At 50.6% G+C, this 19,480-nt stretch overlaps 1 protein-coding gene across 4 annotated transcripts in view; it reads left to right on the forward strand.

Annotated features, from left to right (window-relative positions):
- RPTOR (regulatory associated protein of MTOR complex 1) overlaps positions 1–19,480 on the forward strand; it is a 105,246-nt gene that overhangs the window by 68,333 nt on the left and 17,433 nt on the right. For 2 of the 4 annotated variants that reach the window (XM_027725348.2, XM_027725347.2), the window contains exons 21-28: positions 5,437–5,555; positions 5,894–5,962; positions 9,542–9,645; positions 9,762–9,945; positions 10,808–10,918; positions 15,484–15,589; positions 17,589–17,703; positions 18,337–18,461. In XM_027725348.2, the coding sequence (XP_027581149.1) occupies positions 5,437–5,555; positions 5,894–5,962; positions 9,542–9,645; positions 9,762–9,945; positions 10,808–10,918; positions 15,484–15,589; positions 17,589–17,703; positions 18,337–18,461 (933 nt within the window). The remainder of the gene's footprint in view (positions 1–5,436; positions 5,556–5,893; positions 5,963–9,541; positions 9,646–9,761; positions 9,946–10,807; positions 10,919–15,483; positions 15,590–17,588; positions 17,704–18,336; positions 18,462–19,480) is intronic. The other 2 variants (XM_027725350.2, XM_027725349.2) reach the window with 1 other exon arrangement.

Below are 19,480 nucleotides of genomic sequence, written 5' to 3' on the forward strand. Positions count from 1 at the left end.
TGTGTTTTCTGGGAGAATTAATGGTGATTTGGCTCTTCCGAGTTGAAAGATTCTGGGATGGTAATTCCTGAGCCCCTGTGGCAGTTTAAAATCATGTGTTCATTAGGAACTTGATCAGTTAATTCGCTTTTGATTGTCACTAATGAAATTGGATCTCATAAAGCATGACAGGGATGTTAGGAAATTTCTCTCCACCTTGAGCTAGGACTTGAGTTTCCCCATTCCCACTGGTGCACCCTGTGTCTGCTTGATGGCTTGTGCTTGTCTCACAAGAGCTGTACAGCAGAGCTGGAAAAGAATCTGGAGAGGAGCTGGAGGAGGTGAAGGAGACCTGGGAAAGCAAAGAGAGCAGCTCTCCAAGGCCTCCCTCATTCCTATTCCATCAAAGAGCTCAGACCCAGCTGGAAATGGCAGAGCTTAGAGAAGTGTTTAAAATTCACGACTCGCACAGAATGCCATTACCTTCCCATTTGCCTGCTGCAAGCCAGGCTTTTCTCATTCCTGCTGAAGAATCACCCTCCTCCAGCCCTCTCCTGCTCCCCAAGGAGAGATGCCATCAGCCCCAGCCACCCTCACAGCTCTGTGGCTGTTGTGCCTGGCCCAGGTTAACCCCATATTTAATGTCCTAATGGGCACTAAACTGCTGCTGTACAGCCAGCAAGGGGCAACTCAGGGAGCCCACCTGGGTGAGAGACTTGTCATGACTGAAGGAGTGTTTGCTCTGCTCTGTGTCCTTTGGAAGAGGAAATGGGGCTTTGGCTCTGCAGTAACACCTCTGCCAATATCTGAGGCAGCCAGAGCAGTAAAAAGGATGGTTTTGGGCACGTGGGGAGACTCAGAGCAAAGCAGAAATCTGGTCTGTAAAAGCAGAAATTTTCAGGCACGGTTTAACTGTGTCCTGTACTCTGCATTCCCTGGGCTGATCCACTGCTCACAGAACCATGGAATGGTTTGGGTTGGAGGCACCTTAAAGCCCATCCAGTCCCACCCCCTGCCATGGGCAGGGACACCTTCCACTGGTCCAGGTTGCTCCAAGCCCCATCCAACCTGGCCTTGGACACTTCCAGGGTGGGGCAGCCAAACCTGCTGATGCTCAGGGCTTTCTTCCTCTCTTGCAGCTTTAGAAACACGGTGCCAGAGGGATTGTTCTGGATCAGCCTCTTCACTGACACAGAGGCATCACACCATGTACTTCCCATGAACTGGAGGAAAAGCTCTCCATTCCTCCTTGTTCCATTTTACAAGCAGTTCCTAAGCTAACTGTACACCAAATGTCCCCATTTAGTGCCCCCCCAAATGCAGCTTGTACTCTCAGCCGAGGTGTTTGTTCTCTGGCAGCTGCTCCTTGGCCAGACAGGGCTGTACCAGGAGAGACATTTATTTCTGGCCCAGTTTTCAAGCTGGCAAGAGGCAGTTTGTGGTTAGTCAACAAAGACATCAGTTTGGAAGGGAAGCTGAGCCTTGCTGCTTTTCCATACAGCCACTCATTAATCTTGGTGTCCTGGAAATGTTTAGTTTTAAGATAGGAAAAGGGAAGAAATTAAGATGGGGGATTGCATACCTCGAGGCTGATTATTCATATCCAAACTGCATGATGAAAGTCTTTGTCCTACAGAGAGCATCACTGGAAAGATGATCTTAAGGAGTGATCAAAGAGGGAGGAAAATAAATCTTGGAGAGATGAAATGCTGGGGAATAGTTGTCTTTTCCAGCGGGAGAGGCTGGGGGTGGAGAACTGTTCACCATGTCACAGGATCTGCCTCAAAGTAACAGTGACAGCGGGAGGTTGCTGCAGTGAGGATGAGGAGAGCAGAGGTGGAGGTGGACAGGGAGGTGCAGGAAATAAGAGTGAGTGTTAGGACAGGTAGAGCCTCCTGCTCTCTCACCAGGCAATATGTTTAATGCACAGAGATAATGAGAAGTAATAAGGAGCAAAACACAGGGATTTGGGTAGGTTTTGGAAATGCAAACTTGCTGTGGAGGCCGGTCATGGTGGGCTGCTTTCATGTTGGTGACATCAGCCCTGGTCAGGGGGTACCTGCTCTGAGGGAACTTCTCTCTAATGAGCTGGTTCTGGTTTGTGCTGAAGCATTAAAAGCTCAGCTCTGCCGTTGGGCTCACCTGGTTTGGAGTGTGCAGGAGCCCGTGCAGAGCCCAGGGAGGCTCTCAGGGGGCAGGGGGGGCTGGATTGCTGTGCCTGCAGGGAACAGGCAGCGTTTGTCCAAGTGGAGTTTGGAGATCATCAGGGACTTGGGGTGTCCTCTTCAGCCAGGGTCCCTCTGTGTCCCTCGTGGGCTGCACATTGCCAGGGCAGGTGGGGTTGGCACTGGTGGGAAGCAGGTCCCTGAATCCCCAGGGCTGTTCAGCCTGACGTGTTTCCCTGCGTCCAAAGGTCCCATCCCCTGTCCCAGTGTGCAGGTTCATTCCCTGTCACTCCATGCCCATCCCTGGTGTCATTCCCTGCCCCAGGAGCTGACTGTGGGCCAGCAGAGCAGCAGCCCTGGGGCTGCCATTGGTCTGGTTTTGCTGCGATGCTGGTGGGGAGTGGAACTGCCCCTTCCGTGGAGGTCAGGGCTGGAAATCGCTGCAGTGATTTTTACAGGGGATTGGAAAGAAACCCTGTCCCAGCCTGGCAGATCAAAGAGAATAAATAAAGCCATTAGCAGTCGGGTTTGCATCTGGTGTGGCCCCCTTGGAGCTGCAGGACCCTGGCCCAGCCCCAGGGTGGCTGTGTGGGGCTCGCAGGTGAATGGAACCAAGCTGTGTGTGTGCAAGGAAAATCAAAGTCAAGGGAAAGGCAGACCATTTGTTTTTGACATTCTGGGCGTAGAGGAATCATTTTGTAAACATAAATCCATACTGCAAGGTCCATTGAACTGGCTTTCAGTCAGTGTGACTAATTACAGAGCTGTCTGCTTAGATTAACACCCATCTCCTGCTCGGCTCTTTGTTTGCATCTCGTGGTTAGCTTGTGCACTCGAGTCCATTACGTGGAATGAAGCTGCTGTTCCTCCTGCCACCTCTGCTGTTCCCATTATCCCAGGGACTCGGAGCTCAGGATTTTACACAGAGCTGTTTCAGAGGTGGCACTCCATGCACGGACCAGCACTGACGTGGGGAGGTGGCATCGGGGGGGACCAGCCCTTGGAGCACCAGCCCTGAGCCCCAGATGCCTTTGTAGAAATTCCCTGTGTTCTCCTCAAAGGCTGCCAGGTGAAGGAGGAGTTACACCAGCACAGTTTCTGCTTTAAATTTGTTTTTTTTCATGATGCTTAGATGTATAAAAAATGTCATTGGGTTTCTTTCTTCATGAACGAGGTGGTTATCAGAGACCTGGAAATTCTGCTGGGTACCCCCTTGCTCTCCCTTTCCTTTTACTCTCTTTCAAGGGCTTTAAAGAATTCAAGGCATCCAGTTTTCCCTCTGGTCCTTATGTAACTCCTGACAGACCCAGTGTAGGAGGCAGAGCTCTGGGCACACCTCAGACCTTACCTGCCTTGCTGCTTTTTTCCTCCCACAGCTTGTAGCACTTCGCCTCCCTCCCTCTCTTGTTCTTTATCCTTCCCCCTCCAGTTTTTCTTTCCCTGGTAATAGAAGCTCCCAGGATTTAACATTGTAATATATTTACAGCCTTTACAATTTCACAGTATTATATAAATATTCTACAGTATTATATAAATATATATTTATAGCCTTTACAATTTACAGCCTTATAACAATTTACATTGTTATGTTTTACAGCCCTTGCCAGTGCCTAAAAGGGCTCCAAGAGAGCTGGAGGGGGAGTTTGCACAAGGGTCTGGAGGGACAGGACAAAGGGGAATGGCTTCCCACTGACACAGGGCAGGATTAGATGGGATATTGGGAAGGAATTCCTCCCTGTGAGGGTGGGGAGGCCCTGGCACAGGTTACCCAGAGAAGCTGTGGCTGCCCCTGGATCCCTGGAAGTGTCCAAGGCCAGGTTGGACGGGGCTTGGAGCAACCTGGGCTGGTGGAAGGTGTCCCTGCCCGTGGCAGGAGGTGGAATGGGATAGTCTAAGATCCCTTCCAACCCAAAGCAGTCTGGGATTCTCTGATTTGTCAGGCTCTGTGCCTGACCTGCTCTGGAAAGGCTGGGGTCAGTTGGAGGACTCTTTGTGGGTCACCCCCAGCACATGAGCAGCACAGTCCAAGTGGTCCCATCATAGACACTTGTGAGATTTCCGGGTGAGAATTTAGGCAGACATCACTTGGAACATCCTTTGGTTTCCAGGTGAGAGAGAGACCCTTTGCAGGTGGAATGAGAGGGAGAAGTTGGGTTATTGGGATATTGCCTTGGTCCTTTGCAGAGTGATTTGTCACCATCTGGGGACTTCCTGACAGAGGAAGGTTCCCCTGGTCAGGCAGAGCAGCATCTGAGGGGCAACCTGTTGTGGGCTCCTGGAGCTTGTTGCTGCCTTCAGCCAGAGCTCAGAACTGGTCTGTCCCAGTCTGTTCTGCTGCTTTGAGTATCAGGTTTAGCACCTCTGCCAGGTCAGAAGCTGCTTGGTGACCAAGGAGCCCTTTCCTCCCAACTTTATATTTAGATGCCTCCAGAAACACGAGAGGAAAAGCAGTAACAGCTTGATCTGTCATTTACCATTGATTGTGACTCATCTGAAATCTCTATTTTAGCTCCTTTTTTTTGTTAGTGCAACCACTTTAATATTGTCCAAATGGCTCAACTCCCAACTGGGGTGTTGCATGATTAGACACCGGGAGGGTTCGGAGACAGAATAACAAACTACTCGCCTAAAAGCAGCAAAATAAAATGTTCACAGGATTTTGTCAGTTGTTACAAATGCTTATTAATTTGATTTGTACTTTGAATCTGTCGGTCCCTTCTGCTGTAATACCAAATGGCAGATATGCTCATTAAATAACAAATTGGAGGGATTGATACAAATGTCAGTAGGAAAGACTGAGTTGGACTCGCTGCTTCCCAAAGGCTCAGCTCCTAAAGCTTTGGTTTAAACATTTAGTAAACTTGTAGAATGCACAAACCCCTAAACAATTCGATAAAAATAATCACAAAAATATAAGGCAGTGGGTTTATAGCATTTAGTATTTTAGCTCAAGAAACCTGGACATTATCCACTTGGCCTTTCCAGGTGATTTGCTTCAGGAACCTGGAAAAGCAGCAGCTTGACTGGAGCTGATTTAGGGAGTCTTAAATTTATTTGGCTTTCTCCTACTTTGATTTCACAAGCCCTTGCAGAGTTCACAGACAGGCAAAAGGGAGACAAAATTCCCATGTGGGGTGTTTTTGAGCTCCTCTCTTGATGTTTCCTGAGATGTCATTGGGGATGTTTGGAGTTCTAATGAATTTTCTCACATCAGATCAAAGAGTTGGAGTTGATGAATTGTCATGTGCTGCAGCACAAGGCTTTGGGTTTGTTGTGTTTTTTACTATTTTAGGTGTGAGTTTCAACAGTGTTTATACCCAAATTTGGAGAGTGCTCCTTCACTTGGCTGCCGACCCCTACCCCGACGTCTCTGACCTGGCCATGAAGGTTCTCAACAGCATTGCCTACAAGGTATGTGCCTGTCCCTGCTCACCTGTGCCTGCCAGGTGTTTGTATGTGGATTTGTTCATGCTTAGGCAAGGCTTAGGCAGACTGACCTGGATGGGTCTGTTGGAGGGCTCTGCCTATTGCAGAAGGAGCTTTTAATGCTTCGAGATGATAAACTCTCCTATGAACTCTTGATCAGGTAAAATGAATAAATGGGGGAGGGCCTGGGGTTGTTTTAGGGTATAAATTAGGTGCAGACCTCTGACAGTAGGTCTGGTTTAGAAGTCTACTTGTCTAGATCAGTCCCTGGGATAAACCTTTAAATATTCTTCATTAAATTATCCGTTTGCAAACTGATTTAGATAATGCAAGTGGGACTGGCCTGCAGACTGAAGCCACAACGGCTCTCCAACCCAGGTGAACTAGTACATGTGAGTCAGCATGCAGACACCCTGCCACTCCTCACCTCCAGCCCAGGCTGGGCGCCTAAACCTCCATCCTCATCCCATCTCATCCTCCCAGGCTGACAAGATGTCCCTGGAGGCTGCCGTCACTGGGGAGGGGGCAGCACCTCCCCCCCCCCCCAAACCAGGCCACCCCAGAACATCTTCTCACCACCTGCCTCCCCCGGCCCGGGCTGGGCACAGAAAGCTCTGTCTGACCCTGCTTTCTGGTCGCTGAAGCATCGAGACCATGAGCCATTGCAATGCCAGGTGACGTCTCTTACTGGTCATTCCCAGAGAATAATCCCAGATCTTCAGCCTTGGGCTGCTGAGCTGAAGCTGCAGTAAGAGATGCCAGCATTGTGCACTGCCATCTTAATGCCCTAGAGATTTCTTGCTTTGAAATCATATTTTCTCTTGGGACGATAGTTACTTATTTGAACACTTTTATTTGTTTGAAGTGTACGTGTCAGTGAGCAGTCAAGGCTGGGTTTGGGAGAGAATTATTTTGGCAGTGGGGGCAACGAGCTGAGCCCTTCCCTGGTGATATGGGAGTACAACAAATGACTGCCAGGCTGGAGATGCCAAAGTGAGGGGAAGAAAGAAGGGAAAAGGTGGAAGATTTCGCTCTCTCTGCTCTAGATGCATGAAACAGTTTCAGTTCTGTATTTTGGAAGGCTCTTTGCCAAATGAATTATTACTCCTACTTTTAAAAGGGATATAAAGAGGAAGCAGATCTCCTTTTCCTCACTTGAATATTTTTTCAGGACTTGCTCCCTGGCCAATGGAGAGATGGATTGATACCAGTACTGGTGCTGCTGTGCCCTGCAGCCGCCCTCACTGGCACTGCTGGTGCCAGCAGGAATTGTGATCGTTATGTTGTGATATCCCTAGGGAATGTTATGACTGACTGGGTAAATTCTGTGTTGATTCTGACAAGTTTGGACCAAACTGTGTTGGTACTGACCAGAGTCCCAAAGCTCAGGTGATGGGTCTCGTGCATCTCACGCTGTGTCTCGTCAGCTGGTCTGTCCCTGCTTCCTAAGGCAACAGCTCTTCCAAAGGGTTTGGAAAACAAGAAGCATTCCTGTTTACAGGGATTTTTATCTGGGGATGCTTCAGTGAACAAAACTTATTTGTTCTCTTTGCCTTAGCCATGAGATCCGTGAGGAAAGTGTTTAAACATGGACCTTGCCCGGTGGTTCCAGGCACCGTGTCAGTGCCGTGGGCTTTGCTTTGGCCAGGACCACCTGGCCTGGCTGCCTCCTAACAAGGCTTTCTTATTAGAACAAAGACCAAACAACCTGTTAAATGCCCACCAAAATGGGGTTTAAGGCTCAGATCCCAGGTCATGGTCTGGCCTTTATGGGTTCTGTTCTGGCCACAGCCCTGCCGTGAGTGGAGCCCGCAGCCAGAGCTCCAGGCTCTGTGCTGGGAGCTCAGGCAGGAGCTCTCTGGTTTCTAATGCAAATTAGTGACAATTAAATCTTTGCTATCTGTATCCTGAGATCTTTCCTTGGTGCTAATGGAGCTTTGTTGGATGGAGGAGGGAGCACCTGGACGCTGCCGGGGGCACGTCTGTCCTCCCCAGTCTGTGCAAACACTTCCCAGTTTGGGGGTTGAATTTTATCGGTGAATACAAACAAAAACTGATTTTCTTGCTTCAACAAGAATACTGCTTCAGGTGAAGTAAACCACTTGAGTGTTCTAGGGATTTAATATTTTGGTGTAATTAGTTAAAAATTCGGGGAAGAAGAGGTTTCATTTTAGAACTGGGACAGCTGAGGATTCCTTAATTGACACAGCTGAGCAGAACTTTGTGATCTGGGAGACCTGGCTGGGAACTGGGGAGCTCCAGGGGAAGCACCTGGACAAACAAGCCAGGGGCTTCTTCCTCTGGATGGTAGCGGGGAACTAAATGTTTATCACAGAACTGTGGAATAGTTTGAGTTGGAAGGGACCTTAAAACTCACCCAGTTCCACCCCCTGCCATGGGCAGGGACACCTTCCACCAGCCCAGGTTGCTCCAAGCCCCGTCCAGCCTGGCCTGGGACACTTCCAGGGATGGGGCAGCCACAGCTTCTCTGGGCAACCTGTGCCAGGGCCTCCCCACTCTCCCAGGGAAGGATTTATTTCCAGTATCCCATCTTGCCCTTCCTCTCCAGAGACATTTCAAACGCACCTGGACGTGTTCCTGTGTCACCTGCTTGAGGTGACCCTGCCTTGGCAGGGGGGTTGGAGTGGATGATCTCCAGAGGTCCCTTCCAACCCCAGCTGTTCTGGGGTTCAGGGATTTTTCTTTCCAAACGAGACCAGCCCATCCTGTTTGTGTTTTTAGCGGAGCCCTGACCATGGCTCTGTGTCTGCAGGCTGGCTCTGGGCTGTGGGGATGGGGCTGTGTGTGAGCAGACGGTGAGTGGGCTGCCCAGGCGTGCAGCCTTCCTGCAGGAAATCTGCTGCTTTATTCCCTGGGCCCTTCAGACACTGCTGCTTCTCACCCAGACTGCGGCTGGGCTGGGATTTATGTTTATGATGCAGATGGGAATGGTGCAGCTCTCCTTCCCGGCCTGAGCTTTGGAAAGCGCCCAAACAAGCTCTTTGGAGTACCAAAACAAACAAAAAGGACCCAGGATTCAGTGGTGGCCTCTAAAGGCTTTCTGAAATCAAAAAGTCTTAAAAGGAAAGTTTGCTTCCCCCCAGGTTGCTTCATCCAGGTGTTTTTAATGAAAGGCTTGAGGCTGAATTACAGAATTACAGAATCACTGAGGTTGGAAAAGCCCTCTGAGATTGAGTCCAACCCTTCCCCAGCAGTGCCAAGGCCACCACTCACCCATGTCCCCAAGTGCCACATCCACATGGCTTTGAAATCCCTCCAGGGATGGAGACTCCAGCACTGCCCCAGGCAGCTGTGCCAGGGCTGGACAGCCCTTTCAGGGAAGGAATTTTCCCAATATCCAGCCTAAACCTCCCCTGGCACAGCTTGAGGCCATTTCCCCTCATCCTGTCGCTTGTTCCCTGGGAGCAGAGCCCGACCCCCACCTGGCTCCAGCCTCTTTCCAGGGAGTTGTAGGGCGTGAACCTTCTTTTCTCCATGCTCAGAACATGTGTTGTCACTTGAGGTCGTGGTGGGAGCTCAGTCACGAGGTGGGAGGGAAAGGCTGGGGGCTGCAGGGAGCCCTCGGCTGCTGAGGGGACCCCTTGTCCAGTGGCACATGAGGAGACCCTGGGCTGTCCCCTTGTCCAGTGGCACCTGAGGAGACCCTGGGCTGTCCCCTTGCCCACGTTTTTGGGGTGCTGGTGCAGGTCCTGGGCTGCAGCTGGCTCAGGGAAAGGCTGATGTGTTGCTCAGAGCCATTTCCATGCAGGCAACACGGGGGCACTTGCTGGTAAGTGTTTTCTGACTACACAAGTAGTGAAATCCTCTCATGTGTTGGGAGCAGCACAGGGGCTTTTCCATGTACATTTTAAGCCCCCCACTGCAGAGAGCTCAGTCCCTGCAGCCCCAGTGGTGTGGGTGTGACCTGGGGCCACGCTCCGGCCGTTCAGGGCTCCGTGTGTTCTCTCCAGGCCACGGTCAACGCTCGCCCCCAGCGCATCCTGGACACCTCCTCGCTCACCCAGTCGGCCCCCGCCAGCCCCACCAACAAGGGGATGCACATCCACCAAGTGGGGTAAGTCCAGCCCCTTCTGCCAGGGGGATCAGTGCTCCCTGCCCAGCCCCATCCCAGGTAACTCCACTGGGTGTCCAGCGAAGCCTAAATCCTTTCCCTCTTTTTGTGACCTTTAGAGGGTCCCCCCCAACCACGAGCACGAGCAGCTCCAGCCTGACCAACGATGTGACCAAGCAGCCCGTGAGCCGGGACATGGCGTCCGTGCGACCTGCCAACGTGGGCAACATGGGGGTCCAGTACACCCCCCACTCCCACCAGTTCCCCAGGACGAGGAAAATGTTTGACAAAGGGCCAGAACAGGTAAGGAGCCTTCCCTGTCAGGTCTGACTGCTTCCCCCTGCTGGGGTTTGTCACACATTCTGTTCGTTGGGGTTTATTTCTGTCTATCCCTCGTTTGCTTCCAGCTGCTGCTAATCCAGATTGGCTTCCTCTAACCAACCAAATAAAAATTGATTAATTTTTTTTCTTCAGGATAAATTGTGTTTTATAGCTTTTGATGGGGCATTATTCACTTCTGCCACTAAGAAATGTGTTTAATCAGAGTCGATTGCTTATTCTTTCGTGAACATTTGTCTGTCTGAGTGATAACCCAGAGTCAGATCCATGACCCTCAGAGGCTGCTCTCCAGCCTCAGCAGAGCAGAGACGGGGGAAATTGTCCTGTGTGATCCCAGGAAGGAAGTGTTGCAGCCTCAGCAGGAACACCTTCCCTTCTCAGGGGTTTGGCAGCACCAGCCTGGCTCGTATTTATTAAAAAATGGCTGAAACCTGAGTGAATGGAGCAGCTTTTCCCTGTTCTGTGTGGGTGTCAGCACTGTGTGACAGACACTGGTCCATGTGCGCCCTGGGCGTGCAGCTGTGTCTGCTGGGCTGGATCCTGAGTCATCCTCACTGCTCCAGCTGCTTGGGACACTGTGAGAAAACTCCTGCTGGGCCCTCCCTGTGGTGACCCGGGGGTGACACAGCCCCAATCCCTGCAGCAGCCTGGTGTCCGTGCACCTTCCCAAGGGGGGACTGTGAGGAGCGATCCCAGAGCCGGGTGCACAGAGTTCCGTGTCCTGGGCAGTGTGTTCGAGGCTTTTGCTGCCTGGCTGAGGGCAGTGTGGGTGTCCCTGTGCCCGCAGCTGCCCTGGGGGTGGTGACACCCTGCTCTCTCCTGGCAGACGGCCGACGATGCCGACGACGCCGTCGGGCACAAGAGCTTCATCTCGGCCTCGGTGCAGACGGGCTTCTGCGACTGGAGCGCCAAGTACTTTGCTCAGCCCGTGATGAAGGTAACCCTGATCCCCTGGGGGGGCTCTCCCAGCCCCCCAGCACTGCTGGGCTCCTGCCTGCCCTGCTCTTCCTCCAGTCTGGGGAGGGAAAGGGGTGGATTTACCTACATCGTGCTGCCCTAGGAGCTGTGGGACCACTGTGCTTGTACATAAGAGGGAAGAAGAAATAAGAGGGAGCAGAAGAGTGAGACTGGGGAAGTGGGGTATGACCAGGGACAGAGCCCAGAGGAAAAGCCCTGCACCCCACGGGAGCACGATCAACAAAGAATGTAAAAGTGAGGAGAGGTTCTGTAGTCCAGATCCACCAGTTTTGCCTGGTTGCATTGCAGAGTTGTTTCATTTGAAATGTTGTGCTTCTCTATATACTGAAAATTGCATTATAGTTAAAATTAATAGATTTTTTTAATATAAATAAATGGAGTAAGGAAGGTCCTTTTTTCCAGAAAGGGCTGTGAGAGGCTGGAGAAGGAGAGATGCTGTTTTCTTTCTGACATTCCAGCTGAATTTCCTGGCTGTGGGGATGCTAAAAGAGGCAGAGAAATGGTGGAGGGAGGCTGCTGCCCTGGAGGGAGGTCAGAGCATCCCAGTGACAGCAGGAACCTGTGGCTTCACTCTGTCCTCGAGCAGGATTTCAGAGCTGTGCTCTGATCCCAGGCAGCCAGGACAGACACCTTTAACTTAAAGAGCAGAAAGTGAACGTGGCTGGGCATCCACAGGAATTCCTGGAGGAAACTTGGGGAGTCTCACTGCTGGGTTTTAAAGTTTATAAAAATAAAAGCAGTTGTGTTATGGCAAAGAATAAGGATGGTAATGACAAATCTGCACCCAGATCTTTTGGGGAGTGAGCTCTTTGTGTAACTTAGTTGTCTTTGCACGAAGTGAACGATAAACTGAAGCCTTGTTCTAGGAAAAACACAAACCTGGGCTCTTGAGAGATGGGCAAAGATCATCAGTGACTGGAAGGAGAAGCTGTTAAATTCCCAGAATGTTTTAGCTGTTAAATTCCCAGAATGTTTTAGCCAAAGCTCAGATTTCAGGTTTAAGTATGAAATAAGCAGCAAATCTCCCTCATTAAAGCAAACCTTCAGGTGCTCTGGGAGTCGTCAGGGAGCCCAAACTTGTCAGGGCTTTCAGCTCCATTTCTTGGAGGGGTTGCTGTGTCTGGGAAGGACAATGCCCAGCCTGCATTAAGGCCACTTCCACAACGGATGTTTGATTCCAACCACTGATATTTAAATCTTAATAATGAGGAAATTGTGCATTTTAAGTACTGTCTCATCCAGGAGTTGCCACCAAGCCATCCATCCCCACTCTTCAGGCACACTGAAGTGTCCGGGGGGGTAACTGCCCAAGTTTAGGATATCAGAACAGTAGTTGCCTGGCAGGTTCTTGATTTCCATAGGGAATCACCAGGAGGAAGCAGTAGCTGGTGAAGTGATTGCCTGACACTTCCTCAGCTGCTGTGAAATTCCCTCTCTCCTGATCTCACGAGCAGAATAATTCATTAGGACACATCTGGCCTGTGGGGCTGGGCTGCCTGGTCAGCTTTAGCCAGGGCTTTCTCTCATCAAGATGAGTTTTGGTGTCTTGATTCAAGTCCTGACAAGAGCACAGGAGGAGGGAGATGATGTTTGAGCTCTTTGTTCTTATTGAAAACATTTGTCTGCTCTTTGAGGAAAGCTCTTCCCAGAGAAGAAGGGTCTTTATTAATAAAATAAATCACAGTAGGCAGCCAGGCACGGGCAGGGGCAGTGGGTGCATGGGGAGCTCTGTGGGGGGGGGGGGTGGGTTTACTGCTACTTCATGTCCATAAAATAGACAAAATTACTTTAGGGGAAGCAGTAAAAAGTATGGAGCATTCCTGTACTAATTCATAGGAGCCAGGGAAGGGGAGTCATGGAAATCAAGGGTTTCCTGGAGTCCCAGAGTGCTCCGTGTCTCCCAGGGGACTGGAGGTGCTGCAGCTGCACCCTGAGCATCCCACAAGTGCCAGTGAGCAAAACCAAATCTGTATTTTCTAATGAAACGAGGAAGAGAATTATTTCCCCGTTACTTTTGCAAAGCATCTTTAAAAGGCCAAGGAGATGGTTTCTGCAGGAAAACTGGAGTGTTATCCCATCCTAACAGGGAATTATACATAACTTTGGAGTTAAGAGTGGCTGGTGTGTGTGCAAGGGACAGGAAGAAATCCCCTTAGGAGAACTTTCTCTGAGGTTTCTTGGTTGGAAGCCAAGCAGGACTGACAGCTCAGGTGCTGCCTGAGTTTCCATGGAGTCTCTGTTCCTTCAGTGCCCGTTCCTGCAGCGACAGGAACAGCCCTGGTGCTGTCTTTTGGGAGCTTCAGCCTCATGAAAAAGGCAAAGAGTAAAGTCTACCAAGTACTGATGGAAAAAGATGACATTGATGCTTAATTCCAACCGTTCATTTGGAGCCGCTGCCTGCCTTCTTAAACAGGGAAAGACAAGACAACTGTTCCTGTAATGAATAAACATAAAATGACTGTGAGTGCATCTTAGTCATATTTAATTTATGAATTTAGTTTTGCTTCATAGACCTTGCCCTGAGAATGCTTTCACTGGAAAGATTGAGGGATTAATTTCCAGTGTAAATCACGGGCTCCGTTTCAGACCATCATCCCGGTTTTGATTTATCGATTATCTAATCAAATAAACGGGGAAAGAAAACACTGCGCTGCAAATCGTCCGTGTGCCAGGAAGAGCAGATCCCTGTACCCCAACTCTGATCTCTGCAAAAGCCTTTCCTCTCCCTGACATCCCTCGTGGCACGAGGCTGTTCTGGGAGCCACGGGCGGCCTTGGCGCGCGCGGCGCAGGAAAGCCTGGCTGCCAGCTGTCAGGAAGTCCTGAGGCAAGGAGCGAGGGAGCCGGCATCTGTTGTTTCCAGGACTGGCAGAACATGCAGGCAGGAGCTGGGAAGGATCTTGGAAGGTGAGAATTACATAAGAAATCCTTCCTGATAAATGCCTGCCCGAGCTGCAGCGCTGTGCCTTGGCCGCCGTTCAGAGCCCTGGGAGAGAAGTGAGCTCCCTGCAACTGCTGCAGGAATGTTACCCAGGGAAAACTGGATCTACCACTGGAGCCGGGTGCCAAATCCTCCCTGCTGCCCTCCTGGCACCCACTGCCATGGCATGAGGGAGAGAGACGGTGTTAGAGAAGGAAAACTTGGCTGACTTTCAAATGCCCCGCAAGGTGGGAGGGTTCAGGTGTCGCTGGTTCGTGCCTGGGGGAAGCTGGCAGGGCCATCCCACAGCCCAGCCCTGCCGGTGGGTGGGCACAGGGGGCCAGGATGCTGTTTTCCTGTGTGCTCTGACTCACTGCAGTGGTGGTCCAAGGGCTCTTCCTTGGCCTTTTAGGGCTTACTTTAATTTATTCCCAGAGAAGCTGGATTTTCATTAAGGTGTAGGTGTCATCTCTCCACTCTCAAATTCCTTTGATGTATTTTAGCTCAGGTTTGTTTATTGCTTTACATTATGGGTCGTTTGTCATTGCCTTTCTAATAGGTGTTGTACTGAAATAGAAATGCCTTTTTTTTTTTTACCAGGAGAAAAGGTGGAGGGTGGGCTTGTTATTTTTTATTTGTTTTAAAGAAGCAGAAATTCAGCTCTGATAGTGTTTTCCAAAGTATAGTGTGTTTTGAAGGCACTGTAATAGTGACAGATGATTTAAGTACTTTCTTATCCAGGGAAAAAGTGTGTTTCTGAGGCACAGGGAAGGAGTGGAAGGACTTTGTCTCCCTTCTCCAAGAGTTACTCCTTTGGAACAGCCAGCATCAAAAGAAGCTGGATCAGAGTCCTTTAGCTCAACCCCTTCACTGATCCAGGAATGGCTCCAGAGCAGGGGGGTTACTGGTCTTGGGCAATGTTTTAAGCATTAAAAATGCTACACCTCTTATGTAGCTCCTGACACATAAGGAGGAGATTACATGGCTTACTCCTTTTGATCCTGTGCTCTGACTAAGGGTGGGGATACCCGTGGTGGGAGCAGCACTGGGACTTCTCCCATCCTGGGCAGGAGCTGCCCAATCCCGACCTGGCCTTCTGCCTGGAGCACAGGTTTTGCAGGGAAGCCGTGGAGTGCCAAAACCTGGAGCTGTGAATAAATATCATCAAACAGCTCAGAGTGGCTGTGGCTGCTCCAGTTTCGGGGGGAGTTTTGTGTGTAATCAAACCCAGGTGACACGAGGGGATCATGTTCCAGTGCGAGGAACCGAAACAGGCTGTTACTGGTGAATGGTGGTGGGACCCTGAGCATCCCGGGGATTTGGGAATGAGCTGTGACCTTCTAGGCCTGCGGTCCTTGGTTAGCAGGGGAAGAAGGATTTCAGTGGGTTCTGAGCTGGCTGGAGCAGAGCTGTGTTCCCCCTTTATCTCAGGGTTGCTATGTGATGCTTTTCAGCTGAGGAGTGTTAAACAGAGAAATCTGGATTGTGCCAGACCTCTGTTTGGAGGGGACGGGAGTCACAGGGACTGTGGGATCAGTCAGCTAATTCCTGGAGTTGTGATGGTCATTGTTGGTTTGGTTTGTGTATTTATTCCTCTCCTGAAAGATCCCTGAAGAGCACGACCTGGAGAGCCAGATCCGCAAGGAGAGGGAGTGGCGGTTCCTGCGCAACGCCCGGGTCAGGAAGCAGGCCCAGAAGATCATCCAGAAGGGTGAGTGGTTTGTTTCCCTTGTTCGGGACACTGAACTGTAAAACCCCACTTAGTGATGACCCCAATTAGCAGTGATCCTGTGCTGACCCTCGCCCTGGACCGGCGCCCGTTCCCTCCTGGTGCAGGTGAGGTGATGCTGCTGCAGGTGTGTCACTGATGGTCGCCCCCCTTTCTGTTCTCAGCTGCTGGGTTTGTTCACCACATCAGGGAAGTGACCCCCTGAAGTGCCCATTGTCTGCCCTGCCCGTTGAACACACGGCTCCACCTCAGCCAGGGCAGCTCCAGGCTGGCTGACCAGTGTGGGAGCCCCAGAGCAGGGACTCCCCCAGGGAAAAGGTGGAATGCTGGAGGATAACCCTTAGAGCTGCAGAGCTCAGTGTTTGATGTGGGACAGACATGGCCCTGGAGCTGCTGGACACGCCCCACCATGCCCAGGAAAGGCCTCATGATGTCTCTCACGTTCTCTGCTCTGCTGAGCTCTGTAAATGATCATTTACTCCTTATATCCCATTATATTTTGAGTGTTTGTGTGTATGGCTTTGTGTGTGCTGCTTCCAATGTGCCTCAGGTTCGTGTGAGCTCTCCAGAAACCTGTGTTTATTTAGGACCCTCTGAGGCAGCTTCTGGGCTGGAATTCTCTTAGCACAGGAATTTATTTGAATAAGGTGGAACCTAATGAAGCTTTCAGAGGAATTTGCATCCCCGAATTATCCCTGCTTCTTGTGTGCCCTGAGCAGCAGAGGCTGGGGAGCTGCATTTACACGAGCTCCTGGCATCTTTCCAGTGGCATTCCCGGGGCAGGACCATGTGGTGGAGGCTGGTCCTCCCTGGGGATGCTCGTGGAGGCACATGGAGCTGGAAATCCTAATGTGCTGAATGGAAAAGTGCCCAGGGCTCAGCCCCATCGTCGGGAGGTTCCTGAACTCCCTTCAGTGCCATGTGGAGCTTCCTGTCGGGAAACTGCAGAATATCATCAACCAGAGAAACAGGAACGAACCTGGAGCCCAGGAGATGGCCTGGGAGATCTGTTTGAATACAAAGAAGGGGATTTTTCATGCTTGCCTGGAGAAATTAAATCTCTTTCTAGACAGTGTTCATATTTGGTTGCTTGACCTGAGTGACTAAAATGCCACTATTCATTAAAAAAATAATGAAAATGTGAAATATTAAAAAGAATTAAAATAGACTTACAAGCTTTTAATGAAAATTAGATTAAATGGATGCATTCTAAAACAAACTCGAGCTGAATAGATGTCTCCTGGGCTTAGGGGTTTGTGTGATGAATTCGTAGTGTGCCAAAAAATAGCAGTGTCATGGGTCCCAACACTGTTTGTGAATAGGAAACTGCTCTGAAGACAAGATGGGAAAAGTCTTTACCCATCGTTTTAAGGTCTCCATGGAAAATACATTTTTCATTTGCAAATTAACCTAAAATTTAAAAGAAATTAAATGGAAGCTTAAATAAATAATCCACAAGCTACAGTGAAATGCTGTATTTTAAGTTGAAAAGCATTTTCATTTTTTATATTTTGAAGAAATAGTGTTGGTTTTTCTCTCGATACAAACTGGTGTTTCCCTGGGCTTGGTTGTGCTTGTTCTCTTTGGTTGCCAACGTAAAGGGCCCCCTGATTTGTCACCACAGTTTTTAGTTTGTGCCTTAAGTCGTGTCACAGTCGGTGTGGGGGAGTCGGGGCTGTCGGTGATGGGGGTCTGGGAAGCTCCTTGAAGGAGGGGAGTGCTGGGGGTCTGCTGATGAGAACTGGGGGCAGGAGGAGGGGGGCAGTGGGACACGTGGCTCTGGGAAGCCGGGGTGGTCCAAGCCCCCTCCCTCAGGTGGGGCATTCCCAGGGCTGAGCTGTGCTGCCTCCTGTCCCTGGGCCATTCCCAGGGCTGAGCTGTGCTGCCTCCTGTCCCTGGGCCTTTCCCAGGGCTGAGCTGTGCTGCCTCCTGTCCCTGGGCCATTCCCAGGGCTGAGCTGTGCTGCCTCCTGTCCCCGCAGGGATTTCCCGGCTGGACGATCAGATCTTCCTCAACAGGAACCCGGGCGTGCCCTCGGTGGTGAAGTTCCACCCCTTCACGCCCTGCATCGCCGTGGCCGACAAGGACAGCATCTGGTGAGGGGATGGGGGGCTCTGCAGGGCACGTGGGGGTCACCACAGGTGCCACAAATATTCCTCCTTTTCCCTGCCCCTTTCCCCCATGGCCATCCCTCCCTCTCAGGGCAGGGACACGGAGCAGAACCTCCCAGAGCTCAGGCTCTGAGTCCTCCTGTCCCCGAGTCCTCCTGTCCCCGAGCTGCTGAGCTGGGGCTGCAGAAGGATCCTGGCAAGGTTACAGCACTTAGGGCTGGGACTCTGCCCTGTGTCCTTCACAGAAGGTTGAGGTGTTTAAATTCTCCCTGGGAGGGTGGGGAGGCCCTGGCACAGGTTGCCCAGAGAAGCTGTGGCTGCCCCATCCCTGGAAGTGTCCCAGGCCAGGTTGGATGGGGCTTGGAGCAATCTGGGCTAGTGGAAGGTGTCCCTGCCCATGGCAGGGGGTGGAATTGGATGAGCTTTAAGGTCCCTTCCAACCCAAACCGTTTCATAATTCTATGATACATTATTAGTAAAATGATGCCAAACTCCAAAGGAGAAATCCAAATTGAGCTGGTATCCATGAGATATAATTGGATAATGTGTACATCTCTTTATAGCTTACAAAGAGAACTGAGAACTGACTTGCTACCTTGCTATTTTTCTCTCCCACAGTTTTTGGGACTGGGAGAAAGGGGAGAAGCTGGACTATTTCCACAACGGGAACCCTCGGTACACCCGGATCACAGCGATGGAGTACCTGAATGGACAGGACTGCTCCTTGCTGCTGACTGCCACAGGTAGAGAACACATTTTCCCACATGTGAGGGCAGGACTGGGGGGCCTTTGCAGAATTCCAGTCTGGGTGAGCTGTTCTGGATTTGTCCCAGCCTGACCCTTCCCTCCCCTGCATTCACCTGCCTGCTCTCAGCTGAGGAGGCCATTTCCAGGATCAAACCTGAAGGCAGTCCTGAAATCTCTTAACTAAGTGCTGGAAAGATTTTCAAAGGACTGACAAGTCAAACACTTGAAGTGTTCCATTCCCAGTCCCAGCTTTATTCATTACCTCATTCTGAATCTTTACCTATCATTGCAAGAGCAGGGTCACCTCCCCCTGTGGAACACCTGGGCAAAGGGGATTTTAGTTCATTAAAGCTGTGGTCCTGAGCTGAAATCGTGCAGCAGCCAAAATTTAAGAACTCAAATTCTGTTCCCTGTGCTGTTTTCAGTGTAGAGCGGGCGAGGCTCAGCTTAAACACTGAACTTTTCAGGTAGTTCTGAGTTTCTCTCTACTCCATCTCTCAGCTCAGCAGTTCTCCAGAAGACCCCGTTGCATCATGTGGGATTGCATGAAGAGCTCTGCCCCATTCTTTGGTCTGTAAAGCTGTGAGTCAGATCAGCTCCTCTCCCAAGGAACCATTCCAAACCTGTCAGTAGGAGTGTTTTCAACAGCTTCTCCAACTTCCCACTGAACTGTGCAGGTTGGGTGTAATTAAGGGAGCTGGAAGAGGAGCTGAGAGGGCCTTTAGGACGTTTTCCTTTCAATTTATTGATTCTTAGCACAAAAGTTTCACAGATGGGGAGAAAATTGAAAAAATACACAATGTTCTTGAAAGATTTGCTGCTGATGGGCTGGGCTTTGGTTCAGCTGCTTCTGTGGGGCTGTTTTGTGTTGAGTGGGTACTTATGTAGCTCTCGGCACCAATAGCAAGGAGGACAGAGATGAATCCTGGAGAAAATGAATGATTGAGGGAAATGGAGAGACATGTAATGTCAGGTGTTATTCAAGGGAAGGAGAAAAGCTCTTCCAGAACAGTTC

The sequence above is a fragment of the Pipra filicauda genome, unplaced genomic scaffold (genome assembly GCF_003945595.2).
Source record: "Pipra filicauda isolate LSUMZ 115617 unplaced genomic scaffold, ASM394559v2 scaffold80_size11013439_pilon, whole genome shotgun sequence".
NCBI lineage: Eukaryota > Metazoa > Chordata > Aves > Passeriformes > Pipridae > Pipra > Pipra filicauda.